This window comes from Entelurus aequoreus, linkage group LG05 (genome assembly GCF_033978785.1).
Source record: "Entelurus aequoreus isolate RoL-2023_Sb linkage group LG05, RoL_Eaeq_v1.1, whole genome shotgun sequence".
NCBI lineage: Eukaryota > Metazoa > Chordata > Actinopteri > Syngnathiformes > Syngnathidae > Entelurus > Entelurus aequoreus.
In genome coordinates this window covers 1,487,038-1,514,537 of record NC_084735.1, presented here as the reverse complement: position 1 = coordinate 1,514,537, position 27,500 = coordinate 1,487,038, and the positions used below count along the sequence as shown (strand labels likewise).

At 30.8% G+C, this 27,500-nt stretch overlaps 1 protein-coding gene across 3 annotated transcripts in view; it reads left to right on the top strand.

Annotated features, from left to right (window-relative positions):
- Positions 1-4,896: 4,896 nt before the first annotated feature.
- arfip2b (ADP-ribosylation factor interacting protein 2b) overlaps positions 4,897-27,500 on the top strand; it is a 38,059-nt gene continuing 15,455 nt past the window's right edge. The window contains exons 1-4 of one of the 3 annotated variants that reach the window (XM_062046747.1): positions 4,897-5,304; positions 12,029-12,133; positions 18,172-18,204; positions 21,527-21,635. In XM_062046747.1, coding sequence (XP_061902731.1) covers positions 12,035-12,133; positions 18,172-18,204; positions 21,527-21,635 — 241 coding nt within the window. In that variant the 5' untranslated portion in view covers positions 4,897-5,304; positions 12,029-12,034. Of the gene's footprint in view, positions 5,305-12,028; positions 12,134-18,171; positions 18,229-21,526; positions 21,636-27,500 lie in introns of all 3 variants that reach the window. The other 2 variants (XM_062046746.1, XM_062046748.1) reach the window with 2 other exon arrangements.

Here is a 27,500-nt window from a genome sequence, read left to right as displayed (position 1 = left end):
AAAACAGAGGTTGTACTTTTACGAACTCTTCCTAGGGACTTTGACCGAATGAGTCGCGGTTAAAATGGCCGATACTGGACAGATGGGCAATGATAAATTGTGAAGGAATTTTGCTTACGCATAAAGATGTGGGCGTGGCATAGCGGCCATATTGGTTTCCGTTGGCTATATTTTGGGCCGAAAACAGAGGTTGTACTTTTACGAACTCTTCCTAGGGACTTTGACCGAATGAGTCGTGGTTAAAATGGCCGATACTGGGCAGATGGGCGATGATAAATTGCGAAAGAATTTTGATTACAACATAGGATGTGGGCGTGGCATAGCGGCCATATTGGATACTTTTGGCTATATTTTGGCCGAAAACAGACGTGTACTTTTACGAACTCTTCCTTGGGACTTTGACCGAATTAATTGCGGTTAAAATGGCCGATACTGGACAGATGGGCGATGATAAATTGTGAAGGTATTCAAACAGCCGTTACTGGACTTTAGGTGATCGGAGACAGATACTAAACTGATGGCTTGTATAATAAGGTTATGTAAATGAATTGATTGATTTAGTCCTGTTACTAGGCAGAATATGTTCCATTATTAGAATTAGAAACAGCTCTAAAACAATAAAGATACAAGTTTGCTTTGACGTCATCATTTGTCCAATTGAATCCTGCTGCTGAAGAAATAAAAGTGTTCTTTTACCACAGCACCCTCTAGTGGTTGTAGTGAGACACTGCCACACTTACACCCACTGACAACTGCTAAAATACGACCAGGAAAACCAAACAGGCCATTAAATTGTAATATTTACATGAATTATTTCAGTTGGCAATAAACAAACAATAATTAATATAGTGGGTATAAGTCGCTAAGGTCCTAATAAATAAAACACAACAATTTCAAAATAAAATGAAATAAAATGATGTGAAATAGATTTAAATATATTAAATTAAATTAAATTAAGCCACTTCAGACGGATGCACACATGATTATATATTAAATATTACATGATGTACACATTATTATATATTGAATATTACATGATGTGCACATGATTATATATTAAATATTACATGGTGTACACATGATTATATATTAAATATTACATGATGTACACATGATTATATATTTAATATACATAATGTACACACGATTATACACTAAATATTACATGATGTACACATGATTATATACTAAATATTACATGATGTACACATGATTATATATTAAATATTACATGATGTACACATGATTATATATTAAATATTACATGGTGTACACATGATTATATATTAAATATTACATGATGTACACATGATTATATATTTAATATACATAATGTACACACGATTATACACTAAATATTACATGATGTACACATGATTATATATTAAGTATAACATGATGTACACATGATTATATATTAAATATTACATGATGTACACATGATTATATATTAAATATACATAATGTACACATGATTATATACTGAATATTACATTATGTACACATGATTATATATTAAATATTACATGATGTACACATGATTATATACTAAATATTACATGATGTACACATGATTATATATTAAATATTACATGATGTACACATGATTATATATTAAATATACATAATTTACACATGATTATATATTAAATATTACATGATGTACACATGATTATATATTAAATATTACATAATGTACACATGATTATATATTAAATATTACATGATGTACACATGATTATGTATTTAATATACATAATGTACACACGATTATACACTAAATAGTACATGATGTACACATGATTATATATTAAGTATAAAATGATGTACACATGATTATATACTAAATATTACATGATGTACACATGATTATATATTAAATATTACATAATGTACACATGATTATATATTAAATATACATAATGTACACATGATTATATATTAAATATACATAATGTGCACATGATTATATACTGAATATTACATGATGTACACATGATTATATACTAAATATTACATGATGTACACATGATTATATACTAAATATTACATGATGTACACATGATTATATATTAAATATACATAATGTGCACATGATTATATACTGAATATTACATGATGTACACATGATTATGTACTAAATATTACATAATGTGCACATGATTATATACTGAATATTACATGATGTACACATGATTATATACTAAATATTACATGATGTACACATGATTATATATTAAATATTACATGATGTACACATGATTATATACTAAATATTACATGATGTACACATGATTATATATTAAATATACATAATGTACACATGATTATATATTACATATTACACGATGTGCACATGATTATATACTAAATATTACATGATGTACACATTATTATATACTAAATATTACATGATGTACACATGATTATATACTAAATATTACATGATGTACACATGATTATATATTAAATATACATAATGTACACATGATTATATACTAAATATTACATGATGTACACATGATTATATATTAAATATTACATGATGCACACATGATTATGTATTTAATATACATAATGTACACACGATTATATACTAAATATTACATGATGTACACATGATTATGTATTTAATATACATAATGTACACACGATTATATACTAAATATTACATGATGTACACATGATTATATATTAAGTATTACATGATGTACACATGATTATATATTAAATATACATAATGTACACATGATTATATACTAAATATTACATGTTATACACATGATTATATACTAAATATTACATGATGTACACATGATTATATATTAAATATTACATGATGTACACATGATTATATATTAAATATACATAATGTACACATGATTATATACTAAATATTACATGATGTACACATTATTATATATTAAATATTACATGATGTACACATGATTATGTATTTAATACACATAATGTACAAATAATAGTATATTAAATATACATAATGTACACACGATTGTATACTAAATATTACATGATGTACACATGGTTATATATTATCTATTAAATGATGTACACATGATTATATATTAAATATTACATGATGTACACATGATTATATATTAAATATACATAATGTACACATGATTATATACTAAATATTACATGATGTACACATGATTATATATTAAATATTACATGATGTACACATGATTATATATTAAATACACATAATGTACACATGATTATATACTAAATATTACATGATGTACACATTATTATATATTAAATATTACATGATGTACACATGATTATGTATTTAATACACACAATGTACAAATAATAGTATATTAAATATACATAATGTACACACAATTGTATACTAAATATTAAATGATGTACACATGGTTATATATTATCTATTAAATGATGTACACATGATTATATATTAAATATTACATGATGTACACATGATTATATATTAAATATACATAATGTACACATGATTATATATTAAATATACATAATGTACACATGATTATATACTAAATATTACATGATGTACACATGATTATATATTAAATATTACATGATGTACACATGATTATATATTAAATATTACATAATGTACACATGATTATATATTAAATATTACATGATGTATACTTCATTATAATATAATGAAGTATACATCATGTAATATTTAATATATATGTATGTATATTTAATATATTATATTAAATATACATAATGTACACATGATTATATATTACATATACATAATGTACAAATGATTGTATATTAAATATAAATAATGTGAACAACAATTTCAAAATAGAATAAAATAAAGTGAAGTGAAATAAAATAAATTAAATTAAATTAAATTAAATTAAATTTGAAATGATGGGGAAAAATCTAAATTTTGACATAAAAATTCTAAATTTTGACATAAAAAATCAAAATTATGAAAAATACGTCTAAATTAGGAAATGAAATGTCATAACTATGAGATCCAAAATCGGAAATAGGGGACAAAAAGTCGACATTTGGGGAAATAAATCTAAATTAGGAGCTAAAATGTCATGAATATGAGATTAAAAATCAAAATTATGAGATAAGAAGTCGAAATTATGGGAAATAAATCAAAATTAGTAGATGAAATGTCAAAACTATGAGAGTAAAAATCGAAATTATGAGATAAAAATTCGAAATTATGGGAAATAAATCAAAATTAGGAGATGAAATGTCATAACTGTGAGATGAAAAATCGAAATTATGAGATAAAAAGTCGAAATGATGAGATAAAAAGTCGAAATTGTGGGAAATAAATCTAAATTAGGAGATGAAATGTCATAACTATGAGATGAAAAATCGAAATGACGAGATAAAAAGTCGAAATAATGGGAAATAAATCTAAATCGGGAGATGAAATGATAAATGTGCCTTTTAATTGTAATTCCAATATTTCAAAATTGTTCTTTGGGTGCAAAAAGAAACATGTTTTATTATAAATATCCTGTTAAAATTAAGTTTGTTTTTTTAATGTGTTGTCCTTTATTTTGAAAAGTGGCTTCCTGGGAATGTTATGCGTTTCCGGTCACGGTCGACGTCTCCTGCGATTTTCGTGTTGATCGTGACTAGTAGGAGGGTCTAACTTTTTTTTTTTTTTTTTGAGACGCCAACTGTGCGTTTTAAGCGTGCACTAATTCACTTTTGTGTGTTTAAGTGAGTTAATGTTTAGCATCGAGTGGGAACGTTAACACGTCTATGCTGCCAAAGATTGTTCAAACAAACAGAGGGGGGGGGGGGGGGACCGCTTTCTTTTTCTAGACACGACAAACGTTTAATATTATGTTTTTTTTTTGTTATTTGTTATTTTTAAGTGATCGCATAATAATAACAAGCTTGCTGTAAAAATCCCGGCATTAAAGCCTTTTTTTGTGAGACGTGTACAGTCAGCGGGCAAGTTTGCACGGGAGTGACTCCTCCTCGCGGGGATAAACGCTCTTTGTGCGACGTCACTTCCGGCGTCGGCTAACGGGAGATAAGAGCATATTTACGCAGCCCTCGGAAAGATAACGCCGCCGACACTTCATGTCGTAATATATATATACATTTATGTATATATATTCCAAACTTGGAGGGCGGCTTTGTTTACTTTGGCGTGTTTTTGTCCCGGCGGCCCGCCTAAAGACACGTCAGCGTCTCTCCGTGCGATGCTAGCAGCTGTTAGCTCGTTAGCTAGCGCCTGTTAGCCTGCTCGCCATCTAGCGCGCCTTCTTCTGCAGCGGTGGACGAGACGCTCTGGTAAGTGACGTCATTATGTGCTTCATTCCTCCACTTTAGGGTAATAATAATAATAATAATGCACATGAATACGCCAAGTGTCTGTGAGGTTATACTAGCGTGTTATTAAGTGCGATCTTTGAAGCTGCAGGAATCAAGATTTTGCAATAAAATGTGACGTTTAGTAAGTTCAACAGTTGTTTATTCTCATCCACACAATGTAAACATTCTAGGGAGGGAGTGTGTAGATCTTGCACACCTGAGCGGCGACACCTGCCAGCCTGCTCCCATATGGCACAAACTATTGATTGTAAACATAACATCCAGTCATGGTTTCTATTTCAGCCTTTTCTTTCTCCAGTTAAAGTTATGGAAGCTTGTATTTTCCCCCCTAAAACAAAAACTCCCCGATTTTAAGATTTTAAAAAATCGAAATGTTGAGATAAAAAAATCGAAATTATGGGAAATAAATCACAATTTTGAGATAAAATATAACAACTATGAGATTAAAAAAAAAAAAAGTCATATGTGAAATGACGTCATGATTGTTGATATAAAGAGTCGAAATTATGGAATATAAATAAAGATGAGGAGATACCATGTCATAACTATGAGATTAAAAATCGGAAAATATGAGATAAAAAAATCGAAATTATGGGAAATAAATCCAAATTAGGAGATGGAATGGCATAACTATGAAATAAAAAAATCGAAATTATGAGACCAAAAGTCGAATTTATGGGAAAAAAATCGACTTTTTGAGGTAAAAAGTCGAAATTGTGAAAAATAAATCTAAATTAGGAGATGAAATGTCATAACTGTGAGATTAAAAATCGGAAATATGAGATCGAAAATCGAAATTATGGGAAATAAATCAAAATTAGGAGATGAAATGTCATAACTATTAAATTAAAAATCAAAATTATGAGAGAAAAAGTCGAAATGATGGGAAAAAAATCGAAATTTTGAGACAAAAAGTCGAAATTATGAAAAATACATCTAAATTAGGAGATGAAATGTCATAACTATGAGATTAAAAATCGGAATTATGAGATGACAAGTCGAAATTTTGGGATATAAATCAAAATTAGGAGATGGAATGGCATAACTATGAAATTAAAAATCAAAATTATGAGACAAAAAGTCGAAATTATGGAAAAAAAATCGACATTTTGAGATAAAAAGTCGAAATTGTGAAAAATAAATCTAAATTACGAGATGAAATGTCATAACTATGAAATTAAAAATCGAAATTATGAGAGAAAAAGTCGAAATGATGGGGGGAAAAAATCGAAATTTTGAGACAAAAAATCGAAATTATGAAAAATACATCTAAATTAGGAGATGAAATGTCATAACTATGAGATTAAAAATCGGAATTATGAGATGACAAGTCGAAATTTTGGGAAATAAATCAAAATTAGGAGATGAAATGGCATAACTATGATATTAAAAATCAAAATTATGAGACAAAAAATCGAAATTATGAAAAATACATCTAAATTAGGAGATGAAATGTCATAACTATGAGATTAAAAATCGGAATTATGAGATGAAAAGTCGAAATTTTGGGAAATAAATTAAAATTAGGAGATGAAATGGCATAACTATGAAATTAAAAATCGAAATTATGAGACAAAAAGTCGAAATGTTGGGGGAAAAAATTGAAATGTTGAGATAAAAAGTCAAAATTATGATAAATAAATCAAAATTAGGAGATAAAATGTCATAACTATGAGATTAAAAATCGGAATTATGAGACAAAAAGTCGAAATTATAGAATAAAAATCGACATTTTGAGATAAGTCGAAATTGTGAAAAATAAATCTAAATTACGAGATGAAATGTCATAACTATGAAATTAAAAATTGAAATTATGAGAGAAAAAGTCGAAATGATGGGAAAAAAACGAAATTTTGAGACAAAAAGTCGAAATTATGAAAAATACATATAAATTAGGAGATAAAATGTCATAACTATGAGATTAAAAATCGGAATTATGAGATAATGGCATAACTATGAAATAAAAAAATCGAAATTATGAGACCAAAAGTCGAAATTATGGGAAAAAAATCGACTTTTTGAGGTAAAAAGTCGAAATTGTGAAAAATAAATCTAAATTAGGAGATGAAATGTCATAACTGTGAGATTAAAAATCGGAAATATGAGATCGAAAATCGAAATTATGGGAAATAAATCAAAATTAGGAGCTGAAATGTCATAACTATGAAATTAAAAATCAAAATTATGAGAGAAAAAGTCGAAATGATGGGAAAAAAATCGAAATTTTGAGACAAAAAGTCGAAATTATGAAAAATACATCTAAATTAGGAGATGAAATGTCATAACTGAGATTAAAAATCGGAATTATGAGATGACAAGTCGAAATTTTGGGATATAAATCAAAATTAGGAGATGGAATGGCATAACTATGAAATTAAAAATCAAAATTATGAGACAAAAAGTCGAAATTATGGAAAAAAAAATCGACATTTTGAGATAAAAAGTCGAAATTGTGAAAAATAAATCTAAATTACGAGATGAAATGTCATAACTATGAAATTAAAAATCGAAATTGTGAGAGAAAAAGTCGAAATGATGGGGGAAAAAAATCGAAATTTTGAGACAAAAAATCGAAATTATGAAAAATACATCTAAATTAGGAGATGAAATGTCATAACTATGAGATTAAAAATTGGAATTATGAGATGACAAGTCGAAATTTTGGGAAATAAATCAAAATTAGGAGATGAAATGGCATAACTATGAAATTAAAAATCAAAATTATGAGACAAAAAATCGAAATTATGAAAAATACATCTAAATTAGGAGATGAAATGTCATAACTATGAGATTAAAAATCGGAATTATGAAAAGGAAAGTTGAAATTTTGGAAAAATAAATTAAAATTAGGAGATGAAATGGCATAACTATGAAATAAAAAATCGAAATTATGAGACAAAAAATCGAAATTATGAAAAATACATATAAATTAGGAGATGAAATGTTATAGCTATGAGATTAAAAATCGGAATTATGAGATGACAAGTCGAAATTTTGGGAAATAAATCAAAATTAGGAGATGGAATGACATAACTATGAAATTAAAAATCGAAATTATGAGACAAAAAGTCGAAATTATGGAAAAAAAAATCGACATTTTGAGATAAAAAGTCGAAATTGTGAAAAATAAATCTAAATTACGAGATGAAATGTCATAACTGTGAGATTAAAAATCGAAATTATGAGATTAAAAAATTGAAATTATGGGAAATAAATCAAAATTAGGAGATAAAATGTCATAACAATGAAATTAAAAATCAAAATTAGGAGAGAAAAAGTCGAAATGATGGGAAAAAAAATCGAAATTTTGAGACAAAAAGTCGAAATTATGAAAAATACATCTAAATTAGGAGATGAAATGTCATAACTATGAGATTAAAAATCGGAATTATGAGATGACAAGTCGAAATTTTGGGAAATCAAAATTATGAGATGGAATGGCATAACTATGAAATTAAAAATTGAAATTATGAGATTAAAAAATCGAAATTATGGGAAATAAATCAAAATTAGCAGAAAGTGTCATAACGATGAGATTAAAAATCGAAATTATGAGATAAGAAGTCGAAATTATTGGAAATAAATCAAAATTAGGAGATACAATGTCGTAACTATGAGATTAAAAATTTAAATTATGAGATTAAAAAAAAATTAACTATGAGAAGTCACATATGATATGAAGTCATGATTAATAAAATATAGATGAGATAAGTCATAATTATGAAATTTCCGCATTATCCACATTTGGGTAAGAATATTGCACATGAATACGCCAAGTGTCTGTGAGGTTATACTAGCGTGTTATTAAGTGCGATCTTTGAAGCTGCAGGAATCAAGATTTTGCAATAAAGCAATAAAATGTGACGTTTAGTAAGTTCAACTGTTGTTTATTCTCATCCACACAATGTAAACATTCTAGGGAGGGAGTGTGTAGATCTTGCACACCTGAGCGGCGACACCTGCCAGCCTGCTCCCATATGGCACAAACTATTGATTGTAAACATAACATCCATTCATGGTTTCTATTTCAGCCTTTTCTTTCTCCAGTTAAAATTATGGAAGCTTGTATTTTCCCTCCCCTAAAACAAAAACTCCCCGATTTTAAGATTTTTAAAAATCGAAATGTTGAGATAAAAAATCGAAATTATGGGAAATAAATCACAATTTTGAGATAAAATATAACAACTATGAGATTTAAAAAAATAAATCGAAATTATGAGATAAGTCATATGTGAAATGACGTCATGATTGTTGATATAAAGAGTCGAAATTATGGAATATAAATAAAGATGAGGAGATACCATGTCATAACTATGAGATTAAAAATCGGAAATATGAGATTAAAAAATCGAAATTATGGGAAATAAATCCAAATTAGGAGATGAAATGGCATAACTATGAAATAAAAAAATCGAAATTATGAGACCAAAAGTCGAAATTATGGAAAAAAAATCGACATATTGAGGTAAAAAGTCGAAATTGTGAAAAATAAATCTAAATTACGAGATGAAATGTCATAACTATGAGATTAAAAATCGAAATTATGAGATTAAAAAATTGAAATTATGGGAAATACATCAAAATTAGGAGATAAAATGTCATAACTATGAGATTAAAAATCGAAATTATGAGATAAAAAGATGAAATTATGGGAAATAAATCTAATTTAGGAGATAAAATGTTATAACTATGAGATTAAAAATCGAAATTATGAGATAAAAAGTCGACAATATGAGATAAATCACATATGAGAGGAAGTCATGATTATTGAAATAAAGAGTTGAAAATATGGGAAATAAATCAAAATTAGGAGATTAAATGTCATAACTGTGAGATTAAAAATCGGAATTATGAGATAAAAAATCGAAATTATGGGAAATAAATCAAAATTCGGAGTTAAAATATAACAACTATGAGATTTTAAAAAAATCGAAATTATGAGATTTAAAAAATCGGAAATTATTAAATATAAATCTAAATTAGGAGATGAAATGTCCTAACTATGAGATGAAAAATCGAAATTATGAGATAAAAATTCGAAATTATGGGAAATAAATCTAAATTAGGAGATACAATTTCTTAACTGATATTAAAAATCAAAATCATGAGATAAAAAAAAATTGAAATTATGGGAAATAATTCAAAATTAGGAGATAAAATGTCATAACAGATTAAAAATCGAAATTATGAGATAAAAAGTCGACAATATGAGATAAATCACATATGAGATGAAGTCATGATTATTGAAATAAAGAGTTGAACATATGGGAAATAAATCAAAATTAGGAGATTAAATGTCATAACTGTGAGATTAAAAATCGGAATTATGAGATAAAACATCGAAATTATGGGAAATAAATCAAAATTCGGAGATAAAATATAACAACTATGAGATTAAAAAAAAATCGAAATTATGAGATTTAAAAAATCAAAATTATGAAATATAAATCTAAATTAGGAGATGAAATGTCCTAACTATGAGATGAAAAATCGAAATTATGACATAAAAAGTCGAAATTATGGGAAATAAATCTAAATTAGGAGATACAATTTCTTAACTGATATTAAAAATCAAAATCATGAGATAAAAAAAATTGAAATTATGGGAAATAAATCAAAATTAGGAGATAAAATGTCATAACTATGAGATTAAAAATCGAAATTATGAGATAAAAAGTCGACGATATGAGATAAATCACATATGAGATGAAGTCATGATTATTGAAATAAAGAGTTGAACATATGGGAAATAAATCAAAATTAGGAGATAAAATGTCATAACTGTGAGATTAAAAATCGGAATTATGAGATAAAAAATCGAAATTATGGAAAATAAATCAAAATTAGCAGATAAAGTGTCATAACGATGAGATTAAAAATCGAAATTATGAGATGAAAAATCGAAATTATGGGAAATAAATCAAAATTAGGAGATGAAATGTCCTAACTATGAGATTCAAAATCAAAATTATGAGATAAAAAAATCGAAATTATGGGGAATAAATCAAAATTAGGAGATGAAATGTTATAACTACGAGATTAAAAATCGAAATTATGAGATACAAAGTCAAAATTATGGGAAATAAATCAAAATTCTGAGATGAAATGTCATAACTATGAGATGAAATATCAAAATTATGAGATAAAAAATCAAAATTATGGGAAATAAATCAAAAATAGTAGATGAAATGTCATAACTTCATTATTTTGACTTTCTTATCTCATAATTCTGACTTTTTATCACAAAATTTTGATTTACCATTGGGTTGTTTTTTAATTTATTTCGTGGCGAAAACGGTCTTCCATATAAAGTAGTAGTTTAAGCGAGGCTTTTCGAAGGGTGTGCATTTTTTTTTTCCATTCATGTAAACAAACATAAAAAAGCATCCTTTTTTTAAATAAAAAAAAAGCTTCATAATAATAATATTGTACAGAGCATTTTTATTGTTAATTGATATCACTTGTTTGACAAAGTCTTTACTGCAACGTGAGAACACGACAAACCCTCTAGCCCGCTATCGGACCCCGCTATTACCTAATTGGGCTGTTCAAGTACACAAATATGAGCTCAAATACAATGAATGTGTACTTAAACAGGCAAAAAGTACAGTTTTGAAGTGTTTTCCACTAAATATGGCGTGGCGTGTTAACAACAACTGTGCTGAATTTTCTTCTCCCCAAGGGTGTCATGGCGGATGGCATCATGAGCAAGGCCGCCACCATGGAGATCCCCATCAACAGCAACGGCAACACAGGGACGCTGCCCGAGGACGACGGCCTGGAACAGGTGGGCGACGTGGCTACGCGGGCGCCCCTTAGTCAGAGTGCTGCAACCACGGCCTGGACTCGTCTGTCACACAAAGAGTCCGGCCCACGTTCTAGAGCGGCTTTTGTCGCACTTCAATGCGTGCGTGGGTGCTTGCACAATGGCGGTGCAGCTAAAAGTGTGTGCTCCTCCGGCGACACGGAGGCAAACCCTAAACTAGCTTGCAACAGGTGGAATGTGGCAATAGCGTATATATATTGACACATACGGATAGGTAAATAAACAACTTCACGCTTGAAGTTATTAACTGTGAGCAAATTCCCAACAGCCCGTTTAATGCGTCTTAAACGGGAACTGCACTTTTTATTTGTATTATATTTTATCATTCACAGTCATTATGAGAGACAAGAACACACATTTTGGGGGGATTTTAAAGATATACATATATAATGTAGTAACAGACACCTTCATAACAATATGTAATATGTACAATATACACACTGCAAGTATATATATAATGTAGTAACAGACACCTTCATAACAACATGTAATATGTACAATATACACACTGCAAGTATACATATATAATGTAGTAACAGACACCTTCATAACAATATGTAATATGTACAATATACACACTGCAAGTATATATATAATGTAGTAACAGACACCTTCATAACAATATGCAATATGTACAATATACACACTGCAAGTATATATATATAATGTAGTAACAGACACCTTCATAACAATATGTAATATGTACAATATACACACTGCAAGTATATATATAATGTAGTAACAGACACCTTCATAACAATGTGTAATATGTACAATATACACACTGCAAGTATATATATAATGTAGTAACAGACACCTTCATAACAATATGTAATATGTACAATATACACACTGCAAGTATATATATAATAATGTAACAGACACCTTCATAACAATATGTAATATGTACAATATGCACACTGCAAGTATATATATAATGTAGTAACAGACACCTTCATAACAATATGTAATATGTACAATATACACACTGCAAGTATATATATATAATGTAGTAACAGACACCTTCATAACAATATGTAATATGTACAATATACACACTGCAAGTATATATATAATGTAGTAACAGACACCTTCATAACAACATGTAATATGTACAATATACACACTGCAAGTATATATATAATGTAGTAACAGACACCTTCATAACAACATGTAATATGTACAATATACACACTGCAAGTATATATATAATGTAGTAACAGACACCTTCATAACAATATATAATAGGTTTTATATACACACTGCAAGTATATATATATAATGTAGTAACAGACACCTTCATAACAACATGTAATATGTACAATATACACACTGCAAGTATATATATAATGTAGTAACAGACACCTTCATAACAATATGTAATATGTACAATATACACACTGCAAGTATATATATAATGTAGTAACAGACACCTTCATAACAATATGTAATATGTACAATATACACACTGCAAGTATATATACCATGTAGTAACAGATACCTTCATAACAATATGTAATATGTACAATATACACACTGCAAGTATATATATAATGTAGTAACAGACACCTTCATAACAATATGTAATATGTACAATATACACACTGCAAGTATTTATATAATGTAGTAACAGACACCTTCATAACAATATGTAATATGTACAATATACACACTGCAAGTATATGTATAATGTAGTAACAGACACCTTCATAACAATATGTAATATGTACAATATACACACTGCAAGTATATATATAATGTAGTAACAGACACCTTCATAACAATATGTAATATGTACAATATACACACTGCAAGTATATATATATATATATATACAATGTAGTAACAGACACCTTCATAACTATATGTATTATGTACAATATTTACCGTATTTTGGTCTTTTTAATCATTGCCGGAACTAATTCCTCAGCGAGTTTAATTTCCGTTTCCATAGCAACGCACCTCTGACTTCTGGCAACAACAGTGTTCCCACTTCCGGAATCAAACGTCAGTGCGTTCTAATCATGGCGGACTTGGCAATAGACAACCAAGACGACTATTCACAACCGTATCTTTTTGAAGCTGAATATACTGAGGATGAACTACTGCTTATATGTAAGCCAGCACGGAGGAAGAGCGAGAGAAGCCGAGAGAGTGAGCTGAAAGTGACTTCAAAGCTGCAAAATGTGGAACTTGAAGCCAAGCTATTTCGACATAAATGGAGTGCTTACCCCCCAAAAACCGTACCGAGCCAAAATACTAATAGAGAGTGGTTGGGCATCGCTCTCTACACGGCCAAAATAAGAGAAATTAACTGCTAACAGTGCGTTTACTATTGACGGACATTGTAGTCGGTAGTGCAAAATATTTCTGAAGATTTGCCAGGTGAGAAGCAGGAAAACACACCTCCAGCTCAACAGCCTTGTGGGGACCTTGTGACACAAAAGCTGTGCTGGAACCCACTGGAAAAAAGGGGGTGTTTGTGTGGAAAAAGGCCAGTGAGGCGGTGCAGGTAATCTGAGAAGGTGCAGGTCAGGTGGGCCGGGTCACTCCTTGAACAAACGCACCCAACATCCTGGAGGAGAAAAATAAACCGGCAGTTGATTGCTAACCAAACTGTGTGTGTAAGTGTGAGCTGTTGTGTTTACCCAGCATGCCGGTTGCCATAGCAACTCCGCAATTAGGAGGAAAGTGGCCGTGCTTTTGTGCTCCCGCGGTCTGCTTTCCAACATGGAGGCTGCAAGGACGTCTGCTTCTTCTGCCACTTTTCCACCAAGCAGTACATTTTAAGAACATGGAGGCTGCAAGGACGTCTGCTTCTTCTGCCACTTTTCCACCAAGCAGTACATTTTAAGAAGACAGTGGCCCACCAAAAATATATAAACACGCGCCAAAAAAAAGTACCAAAGAAATATGCTGCGAGTTCACAGAAAAAGAAGGAAGTTATTATCAAGGACGGTAAAACTGAGGGATATTTGCCACTAAAGGCGTAATATGTGCAACGTGTACTGTGTGTTTTTGCCTTTGCATCATATTTGTGTATGGGGTGTATAAACACTAATGCGCCTGTCCGCCACTCCACATTACAGTACAGTACAGTAGGAGTGCTACAAAAATGATTCACATCCAAATCCTGATTTTTATTTATTCCTAAATTAATTTTTAACATTTTACATTACATTTTACATACTTTTTTTTTTTGTTGCAATTTTCTTTTTAAATTTCTTAATTTTTTAAAAACAACTTTTATATTTATTGTTTTAATTAAAATAAATTTTTAATAGAGATGTCCGATAATATCGGCCGGCCGATAATATCGGCCGGCCGATATTATCGGCCGATAAATGCTTTAAAATGTAATATCGGAAATTATCGGTATCGTTTTTTTTTATTATCGGTATCGTTTTTTTTTTTTTTTTTTTTTTTTATGAAATCCACATAAAAAACACAAGATACACTTACAATTTGTGCTTAGTACTTTATGAATTTGTCACCTATGTTTTAAGAGTTCTTGTAACCTTTACCTCAGGAAAAACGTGAAAAACACACACTGTGTTGATGTTTTACTCGTTTTATACCGCACAGGCTTGAAAGTTAACAGGAGATGGCAGTAAAAACACATAATCATAGTTCATTGTCACATCACTGTACCATGTTCATGAATTGAAAATAATAATAATAGTAATAATAATTAGAGATGTCCGATAATATCGGTCTGCCGATATTATTGGCCGATAAATGCGTTAAAATGTAATATCGGAAATTATCGGTATCGTTTTTTTTATTATCAGTATCGGTTTTTTTGGTTTTTAAAAAAATTTTTTTTATTAAATCCACATAAAAAACACAAGATACACTTACAATTAGTGCACCAACCCAAAAAACCTCCCTCCCCCATTTACACTCATTCACACAAAAGGGTTGTTTCTTTCTGTTATTAATATTCTGCTTCCTACATTATATATCAATACAGTCTGCAAGGAATACAGTCCGTAAGCACACATGATTGTGCGTGCTGCTGCTCCACTAATAGTACTAACCTTTAACAGTTAATTTTACAAATTTTCATTAATTACTAGTTTCTATGTAACTGTTTTTATATTGTTTTACTTTCTTTTTTATTCAAGAAAATGTTTTTAATTTATTTATCTTATTTTATTTGATTCATTTTTTTAAAAAGTACCTTATCTTCACCATACCTGGTTGTCCAAATTAGGCATGATAATGTGTTAATTCCACGACTGTATATATCGGTTGATATCGGTATCGGTTGATATCGGTATCGGTAATTAAAGAGTTGGACAATATCGGCATATCGGATACCGGCAAAAAGCCATTATCGGACATACCTAATAATAATTCTCCGTGGTCCAGAAGTTGCAGACATTCTCCGTGTATGTTTTACACTTGAAAAGTGTTTGTTCGTCTTAAACATTCTTTTATATTCCAACTAGGGTTGTACGGTATACCGGTATTAGTATAGTACCGCGATACTATTGAATCATATTTGGTACTATACCGCCTCTGAAAAGTACTGGATTCACACCTAACATCTACTGTAATGATACCATGTACGGGAGCGTATAAAGTCGGTACTACTATGATTACGTCGATATTTTTTGCCATCACAACATCTCATTTAGTTTTTTTTAAATTTATATTATGTTTATGAACTCAGGAAATACGTCCCTGGACACATGAGGACTTTGCATATGACCAATGTATGATCCTGTAACTACTTGGTATCGGATTGATACCCAAATGTGTGGTATCATCCAAAACTAATGTAAAGTATCAAAGAAGAGAAGAATAAGTGATTATTACATTTTAACAGAAGTGTAGATAGAACATGTTAAAAGAGAAAGTAAGCAGATATTAACAGTAAATGAACAAGTAGATTAATAATCCCTTTTTACAGCTTGTCCCTCATAATGCTGACAAAATAATAAATAGATAAATGACACAATATGTCACTGCATACGTCAGCAGACTAATTTGTTTACTTACTACTAAACGGCAAGTTGTGTAGTATGTTCACTATTTTATTTAAGGACTAAATTACAATAATAAACATATGTTTGATGTACCCTAAGATTTTTTTGTTAAAATAAAGCCAATAATGACATTTTTTGTGGTCTCCTTTATATAGAAAAGTACCGAAAAGTATCGAAATAATTTTGGTACCGGTACCAAACTATTGCAGCACTAGTTCCGACACGTTTACCCTCACCATGTCAGGAGCATTTGCCAACTGTCGAGAACGATCTATAGCGCTCAGTTTTGTTGAGAAAAGATGGGAGATTATCATCACACCTCAACATCTCCAACATGTAAAATCTGCCTGTGTATGTTGTTCATCGCCTCACTCCGGATGAATAAAGGTAGACTAAAGATACACCCGTAAATAGGACGTGAGGAGGTTCACGTGTTGCTGAGTGTGTACTTACTACATTACCCAGAAGGCTTAGCGCTGTAGGTCGGCCTGAGCTACTGAACATAGAGTTGATATATTGTTGTTCGCGCTTCGTCCACACAAGATGAGCACCGCTTTGGAGATTTAATTCGCGGGGATTTGCATGAATTAGCACATGGAAAATTCCTGGGTAACGATTCGGTCCGATTCCATTTAGAATCGACTCAACGCGTGTCTTGAGTCAAACCGATTTTCGCCACTTGGTGTAATAATTCTAATGAAACCTTTTTCACTACCGGATAGAAAAGCTCCTCCTGGCTGTTGATTCTTATAAAAAAATAAAAATTGTTTGAAAATTGATGAATCGATTTAAGAATCGGGATGCCAAAGAATCGCGATTCGGATGTGAATCGATTTTTTTCATCATCACCGCTCGCCATCCCCAGGTCTCGCACATGTCAACGTGTATGATTTTCTTTGACATCTTTCGACCTCATTTCCTGATTTCTGTCACATTTCTTCCCCCCCCCCTCCCCCTCCCCTTCCTGTTTGTGCCTGTTGTTTTTGGTTGGTGGTCTGTGTGCAGGCTGCTAAGCTGCAGTGGCGTTTAGATGAGAAGGTAGGAAGCTGCCGAGGCGCCAGGGTGAGCAGACGTTTGTGCCTTTTGTGTGTTTGTGTTTACCGTTGGGGTCACGGGCGTGTCCGCGTGTTGCCACTAATTTACTAAGTTGTGTGCATATATTGAGAGCAGGCATTTAACACACTCATAATTCATCCTTCATGTACACTAAGTGTCATCTCACTAATGGAGTAAGGTTGATCTCTGACATGTTGTGGATAATCTCCTGCCCCAAATTGCAGTTTACAAAAGTTTGTGTGTTTCTGTGCACTCTACTGCTGCACTTTACAGCTTCTCTACTCTTTTACTTTCCTCTACACCAGGGGTGTCCAAACTTTTCAAAAACCAATACAATTATTTAGAGGTTTTTTTAACCTTTAGTGCTCTCCTCAAGTTGGGTCCTGGGGACCCGGACGGGTCTCGGTCATCAAAACAATTATAAGTCAAATATTAATTTATTTAAAAAAAAGTATTCAACACTTAAATCTCCAAATCAACATCAGGTATATCTGTTGATGAAAAGTAAAAATGTAAATGTTTAAAAAAATACATTTTAAAACCTTGTTTTATGGCAAAAATATAAATTATGCTATATCTTTCCCCAAAAAAGATTTTAAAAGTGGGGTATTTGATGTGAAGTAATTGGAGCCTTTAACGGGTCAATAATTCATAAAAACATCGATTTTAATTTGTTATTTTTTGGGTAATGACAGATTTTTTAAAAATCCCACTGAAATTCTTGGGGATTTAAAAAGGCTTATTTTATTTTAAAGTGGAATTTTCGACGTGAAGAAATAGGAACCTTGAATATGTCAATAATTCATAACATTGATTTTGATTTATTATTATTTATAAGCAATGACTGTTTTAAAGACAAAAAACAGCCTGCATGGCATCTTTGTGGTTTTAGTCAACATTGCAACTTTTTCTCGTTACATTTCACCGGTTTACTCTTTTATTATATTTTTTGTTATATATATATATACATATTTTATTTTTTATTTTTTTTACTTCAGGTCTATCTGTTGATGTAAAGTTAAAATAAATGTTTTAATTTTTTATATTTATGTATTATTTATTTATATTTCATTACATTTTACCTGTTTGCTCTTTTATTACAATTGTGTGTATATATATATATATATATATATATATATATATATATATATATATATATATATATATATATATATATATATATATATATATATATATATATATGTATGTATAATATTATTAAAAAAATATTTTTTTATTATTTTATTTAATTTTTATTTTTTTTACTTCATGACTATCTGTTGATGTAAAGTAAAAATACATATTATTTGTATATATATTTATGCCCTTTTTGGCAAAAACATATAATATGAAATATTTCCCCCCGAAAGATTTTAAAAGTGGGTCAATAAGTCATAACATTGATTTTAATTCGTTATTATTTTTGGGGTGATTACAGATTTAAAAAATCACACAAACATTTTTGGGGATCTGAAAAAGTCATAGAAGTACATACATGTTTTTGTTTTTAACTTTCAATGCTTAAGTTTCTAGATAAACTTTAGATCTATCCGAATAAATGTTTTAATTATTTTTACATGTTTTTGTTTTATGCCCTTTTTGGCAAAAAAAAACTTTTTATATGGCAACTACACAAAGTATACAATATTTTCCCACAAAATATTTCAAAGTGGAATTTTTGATGTGAAGTAATTGGAACCTTGAATATGTCAAGCATTCATAACATTGATTTTGATTCATTATTATTTATAAGAATTGACCGTTTTAAAGACAAAAAACAGCCTGCATGGCATCTTTGTGGTATTAGTCAACATTGCAACTTTTTCTCGTTACATTTCACCGGTTTGCTCTTTTATTATACTTTTTTGTTATATATATATATATATATATATATATATATATATATATATATATATATATATATATATATATATATATCTTGTGTGGTTTGCTCTTTTATTATACTTTTTTGTTATATATATATATATATATATAACAAAAAAGTATAATAAAAGAGCAAACAGGTAAAATGTAACGAAATATAAATAAATAATACATAAATATAAAAAATTTAAACATTTTAAACATACTTTTTTGTTATATATATTTTATTCAATTTATTAATTTTTTTACTTCAGGTCTATCTGTTGATGTAAAGTTTAAATAAATGTTACATTTTTTTTATATTTATTTATTTATATTTCATTACATTTTACCTGTTTGCTCTTTTTACAATTTTATATATATATATATATATATATATATATATATATATATATATATATATATATATATATATATATTTATATATATATATTTATATATATATATATATATATGTAATATATATATACTGTATATATATATATATATATATATATATATATATATATATATATATAATTATTATAAAACAATCTTTTTTAATTATTTAATTTATTTATTTAATTTTTTACTTCATGTCTATCTGTTGATGTAAAGTAAAAATAAATATTAATTTTTGTTTATATTTATGCCCTTTTTGGCAAAAACATAAAATGTGCAATATTTCCCCCCCAAAAGATTTTAAAAGTGGGTCAAAAATTCGTAACATTTGATTTTAATTCGTTATTATTTTTGGGGTAATGACAGATTTTAAAAACCACACAAATTATTGGGGATCTGAAAAAGTACATACATTTTTTTGTTTTTAATTTTCAATGCTTAAGTTTCTAGATAAACTTTAGATCTATCCGATTATATGTTTACACGTTTTTGTTTTTGGCAAAAACAACTTTTTATATGGCAAGTACACAACATATACAATATTTTACCACAAAATATTTTAAAGTGGAATTTTTGATGTGAAGTAATTGGAACCTTAAATATGTCAAGCATTAATAACATGGATTTTGATTCATTATTATTTTTTCAGCAAAGACAGTTTTAAAGACAAAAAACCAGCCTGCATGGCAGCTATGTTTTATTAGTGGCAACATTGCAACTTTTTCTTATTACATTTCTCCCTTTTGCTCTTTTGTTAAACTTTTTTATTTAATGCAATTTTAATAATGAGCCTTTTAAAAATGAGCTGCGGGTCATAAAATAGCACACTTTGGACACCCCTCCTCTACGCTGTCCTTGTCACATGTTTTTAGACTCCACGTCTCTGCCACCCTTCCTGTAGCGATAGCATCAAGTGGGTCACATGACCTCCACCTCTCCGTCGCCTGAAGAGAGGGAGAGTTGAAGACGTGAAAGGAGACGCGTAGACGTTGTAAAAACACTCACTTGCCCTCACTCTCACCCCTTGTGGCCTTGGCAGGACCTGCAGCAGGTGATGGTGTCGGGTCCAAACCTCAACGAGACCAGCATCGTGTCCGGGGGCTACGGGGGCACGGCGGAGGGAATCATCCCCACCGGCTCCATCAAAGGTACCAGCCTCGTCTCTCGGTTCTGGTGTCGGCCCTGATGAATCGTTCTAAGAACCTTGGAGATCGTGTGGAATGTAGACAAAGACAGGCCTCTTGCAGTTAGTTTTCTGCCTAAATGGGCTGCCCTATATGTAAATAGTAAGGAACCAAACTCCAAAGTAACACAGTTCCTTCAGTGTAAACATGCTCCAAGGCATAATGTTACCACACAAAGGCTTGACTAGTTTGCCGCTTAAACGGGCTGCCTTATAATCAGAATTAAAAACGGTTCATTTTTAGTGTTGAAATCAAACTAAAAAGTTAAATTTCTTGTCAGGTTCAAACACCGATGACATCTATTAGACAAGACAAGAAGCAAAAGAAATCAAACAGAGACAGGATTCAATTTAGCTCATGAGGAGAGCGCCTGTGTGCCTGCACTCCACTTTTATTTGTGCCTTTTTCTGGTTACATAGCATTACATTACATTACGCAGCTGCTCCTAAGGGGAGGTGGTCATAAACCGCTGTTGCACTCGGTCATAAACGGTTCAAAGAAAAGGTGCCTGGAGCGAAGTCAGGACCTGCTTCCTCTCCGCTTTGTAGATCTCGGGTCATGACAAAATCTTCCTGTGGCTGACAATAAATCAAAGAAACCGACACCTCCATGTCGCATCCCATCGCACACAGTGGAGTTTTGCAAGCCTTTTGCTCGATAAGATGAACGACAGCTTTTGTCTTCTCGCAGGGCGAGCTGAACTCAATGTAACCCAAAGTTGTGTGATAACTTCCATACAATTATTCTGACATTTCTTAAAATATAGATATGTCCAGAGCATAATGCTACTACACAGGCCCGATTACTGCTAAAAGGGGTTGCCTTATATATAAAATCATAAAGTAAACTAAGATTTAGTGGGAAACTATTGAAATCGAACTAAAAAGTTTCTTAAAATATGAATATTTCCAGAGCATATTGCTACAACGAAGAGGCGGCCTGATTAGTTTACTGCCTAAACGGGCTGCCCTATATTTAGAACCCTGAAGTAAACACACAAACTTTAGCGTGGAACCATTAAATCAATCATTAAAATAAAAATAAAAAGTAACAAAATGTATGTTGTGGCATTCTTAATTCCGCAACGCTGAGGCCCAACTAGTTATACTCTTCCATATCATCGTCAGGAACGTGGTTTGTCGTGATCACAATCTGCAGACGACAGCGGGAGGCAGAGTGCAGGTAAAAAGGTATCTACTGGTTAAACCAAAAACAAACAAACGCCAAGTGCCGCTGAGAAAAGACATTGAAGCTTAGGGATGGCTGTGCAGAACGAAGCTGAAACTGAACTGGCTGCAAAGTAAACAAAAACAGAATGCTGGACGACAGCAAAGACTTACAGTGTGTGGAGCAGCAGACGGCGTCCACAAAGTACATCCGTAAATGACATGACAATCAACAACAAAAATAGGAGCGCAAGACAAGAACTAAAACACTACACACAGGAAAAAAGCAAAAAAGTCCAAATAAGTCAGGGCGTGATGTGACAGGTGGTGACAGTACACCTACTTTGAGACAAGAGCTATATTGATGCATGCTTGGTTTGAATTCATATCCAACAATTGCGAGAACAACTTTTTACTGTGCTGGGTTTCATTGTTTAATGTTTTCTGCTGGTGGTGTGCCTCGAGATTTTTTAAATGAAAACACATTTTTAATTTATTTTTTATTTTTATTTTCTTTCATAAACAAACACAATCATGTGTGCTTACGGACTGTATCCCTGCAGACTGTATTGATCTGCATTGATATATAATGTATATATTGTGTTTTTTATGTTGATTTAATAAAAAATTAAATCAAATAAAAAATATTATTTTTTATTTTATTTTTCGGGTGGTTGGGGACCACTTCTCTATACGACAGCAATACTGTTTACTAAGAATATGTCACTAAAAAAGCTAGTCAAAGATCCTCTATACGACAGCAATACTGTTTACTAAGAATATGTCACTAAAAAAAGCTAGTCAAAGATCCTCTATATGACAATAATACTGTTTTCTAAGAATATGTCACTAAAAAAGCTAGTCAAAGATCCTCTATATGACAGCAATACTGTTTACTAAGAATATGTCACTAAAAAAAGCTAGTCAAAGATCCTCTATATGACAGCAATACTGTTTACTAAGAATATGTCACTAAAAAAAGCTAGTCAAAGATCCTCTATATGACAGCAATACTGTTTACTAAGAATGTCACTAAAAAAAGCTAGTCAAAGATCCTCTATATGACAGCAATACTGTTTACTAAGAATATGTCACTAAAAAAAGCTAGTCAAAGATCCTCTATATGACAGCAATACTGTTTACTAAGAATATGTCACTAAAAAAAGCTAGTCAAAGATCATCTATATGACAGCAATACTGTTTACTAAGAATATGTCACTAAAAAAAAGCTAGTCAAAGATCCTCTATATGACAGCAATACTGTTTACTAAGAATGTCACTAAAAAAAGCTAGTCAAAGATCTTCTATATGACAGCAATACTGTTTACTAAGAATATGTCACTAAAAAAAGCTAGTCAAAGATCCTCTATACGACAGCAATACTGTTTACTAAGAATATGTCACTAAAAAAAGCTAGTCAAAGATCCTCTATATGACAGCAATACTGTTTACTAAGAATATGTCACTAAAAAAAGCTAGTCAAAGATCCTCTATATGACAGCAATACTGTTTACTAAGAATATGTCACTAAAAAAAGCTAGTCAAAGATCCTCTATATGACAGCAATACTGTTTACTAAGAATATGTCACTAAAAAAAGCTAGTCAAAGATCATCTATATGACAGCAATACTGTTTACTAAGAATGTCACTAAAAAAAGCTAGTCAAAGATCCTCTATACGACAGCAATACTGTTTACTAAGAATATGTCACTAAAAAAAGCTAGTCAAAGATCCTCTATATGACAGCAATACTGTTTACTAAGAATATGTCACTAAAAAAAGATAGTCAAAGATCTTCTATATGACAGCAATACTGTTTACTAAGAATATGTCACTAAAAAAAGCTAGTCAAAGATCCTCTATACGACAGCAATACTGTTTACTAAGAATATGTCACTTAAAAAAAGCTAGTCATAGATCTTCTATATAACAGCAATACTGTTTACTAAGAATATGTCACTAAAAAAAGCTAGTCAAAGATCCTCTATATGACAGCAATACTGTTTACTAAGAATATGTCACTAAAAAAAGCTAGTCAAAGATCCTCTATATGACAGGAATACTGTTTTCTAAGAATATGTCACTAAAAAAAGCTAGTCAAAGATCCTCTATATGACAGCAATACTGTTTTCTAAGAATATGTCACTTAAAAAAGCTAGTCAAAGATCCTCTATATGACAGCAATACTGTTTACTAAGAATATGTCACTAAAAAAAGCTAGTCAAAGATCCTCTATATGACAGCAATACTGTTTACTAAGAATATGTCACTAAAAAAAGCTAGTCAAAGATCCTCTATATGACAGCAATACTGTTTACTAAGAATATGTCACTAAAAAAAGCTAGTCAAAGATCCTCTATATGACAGCAATACTGTTTACTAAGAATACATCACTAAAAAAAAGCTAGTCAAAGATCCTCTATATGACAGCAATACTGTTTACTAAGAATGTCACTAAAAAAAAGCTAGTCAAAGATCCTCTATATGACAATAATACTGTTTTCTAAGAATTTGTCACTAAAAAAGCTAGTCAAAGATCCTCTATATGACAGCAATACTGTTTTCTAAGAATATGTCACTAAAAAAAGCTAGTCAAAGATCCTCTATATGACAATAATACTGTTTTCTAAGAATATGTCACTAAAAAAAGCTAGTCAAAGATCCTCTATATGACAATAATACTGTTTTCTAAGAATATGTCACTAAAAAAAGCTAGTCAAAGATCCTCTATATGACAGAAATTCTGTTTTCTAAGAATATGTCACTAAAAAAAGCTAGTCAAAGATCCTCTATACGACAGAAATTCTGTTTTCTAAGAATGTCTCTAAAAAGCCAGTCAAAGATCCTGTATTTGACGGGAATACTGTTTTCTAAGCTAAAAGTGGCCTTCCTGCTAACGAGCGCTGGCATTCAGAGTGGACGAACCTTTTAGCTAGCTGTGTGGGCGCTAATAACGTTTGTGTCCCCCAGGCCCGGCTGTGCGCTACAACGCCGACTTTAACAAACGGATCCCCGTCACAGGACTAGGTGGCTCCTTCCTTTCCTAACGGCACCCGTGGAGAGCCTCTTTCCCAAAAAAAAAAACGTCTCCAGAAATGAATGTAGAACTGTGTCTTTTTGGGAACAGGCTCTTCAAAGTTCCTCTTTTTCCACTACATCTTTGCTTTTTGTTGTGGGGCTTCTTCCAGAGATCGACCGATTATTGGCGCCCATATTTGGTATTTCTGACTTTTTTTATATATATATATATATAACTACATCAGCAGATACAACATATACACATATGGTACCAGTATTTAAAAAGTAAATAATAAGCACTGCTCAAGTTTGTCTTGCATGAGATATAATCTCTTTTCGCTGGAGCCAATTTTTCTAATAGAAGTATGAAAAATACTCTTGTTAATAATTTCACCCAAATATTAAGTTAAAGTTAAAGTTATGTTTTAATATCTGACAGGATATTTATTTGAATTCTTCTCCAGTCTGTTTTCACTGCAGTCGCCTACAATTCGTCTTCTCTGCTTCCCTGCCAAAACGTGCTTCTTCTTTTTTTGGCGGTAAATCCAGTTTTTGTCCTTCCTTCCCCACGTCTTCCAGCTCAAGTGATTCCATCAAATAACGTGACACAGATGGACGAAAAGGTATCTCTGCCAAAAACCAAATAAATAAGAGATTATTAAATAAGTGAAGAAGGAGCAGGCAGCAGCTCGCACATTCTCATACTTTCTGTAACATCCAGGAAGAAATGATGTCAGCCCTCTTGAAAAATGTCTCAACCACAATCTATGTGAAGGTGCCCAGAATTGTTTTTATTCAAATGTTCACAATATTTCAGGGTTACCTTAAACTATATTAAATATATTATAAAATGGAGTAAATGAGTTATTGTGATGTAGAGAAATGCCATATTTTGACCAATTTTCCCAGGAGATGTTCTATATTTTGAATAAAATGTTGATGCTCCTCTTAGACATGCGTAATAAAGGTGTTTGCTGCTAGATTAAACACAACATTAAACATGTCGCTACTGGTCCCACTTTTCCTCAAAAATAATGTTCAAAAAACAACTTAAAGCAGTGGTCCCCAAAACAAAAATACAATATATATATATATGTATAAAATAGGTTGATTGGCAACACTAAATGGTCCCTAGTGTGTGAATGTGAGTGTGAATGTCTGTCTGTGTTGGCCCTGCGATGAGGTGGCGACTTGTCCAGGGTGTACACCGCCTTCCGCCCGAATGCAGCTGAGATAGGCTCCAGCACCCCCCGCGAACCCGGAGGGAAGAAGCGGTAGAAAATGGATGGATGGATGGATAATTTCAATTATTATTATTTTTTAATCTGTCCTTTCTAATCCATTTTCTACCGCTTGTTACTCTCGGGGTCTCCTAGCTACTCAGGCAAATCATATTGTCCAAAATCCGGCCCGCGGGAAGTCCCAAGTGAAAAAAAAAAAATATATATATATATATATATATTAGGGCTGCAACTAACGATTAATTTGATAATCGATTAATCTGTCGATTATTACTTCGATTAATCGATTAATAATCGGATAAAAGAGACAAACTACATTTCTATCCTTTCCAGTATTTTATTGAAAAAACAGCATACTGGCACCATACTTATTTTGATTATTGTTTCTCAGCTGTTTGTACAT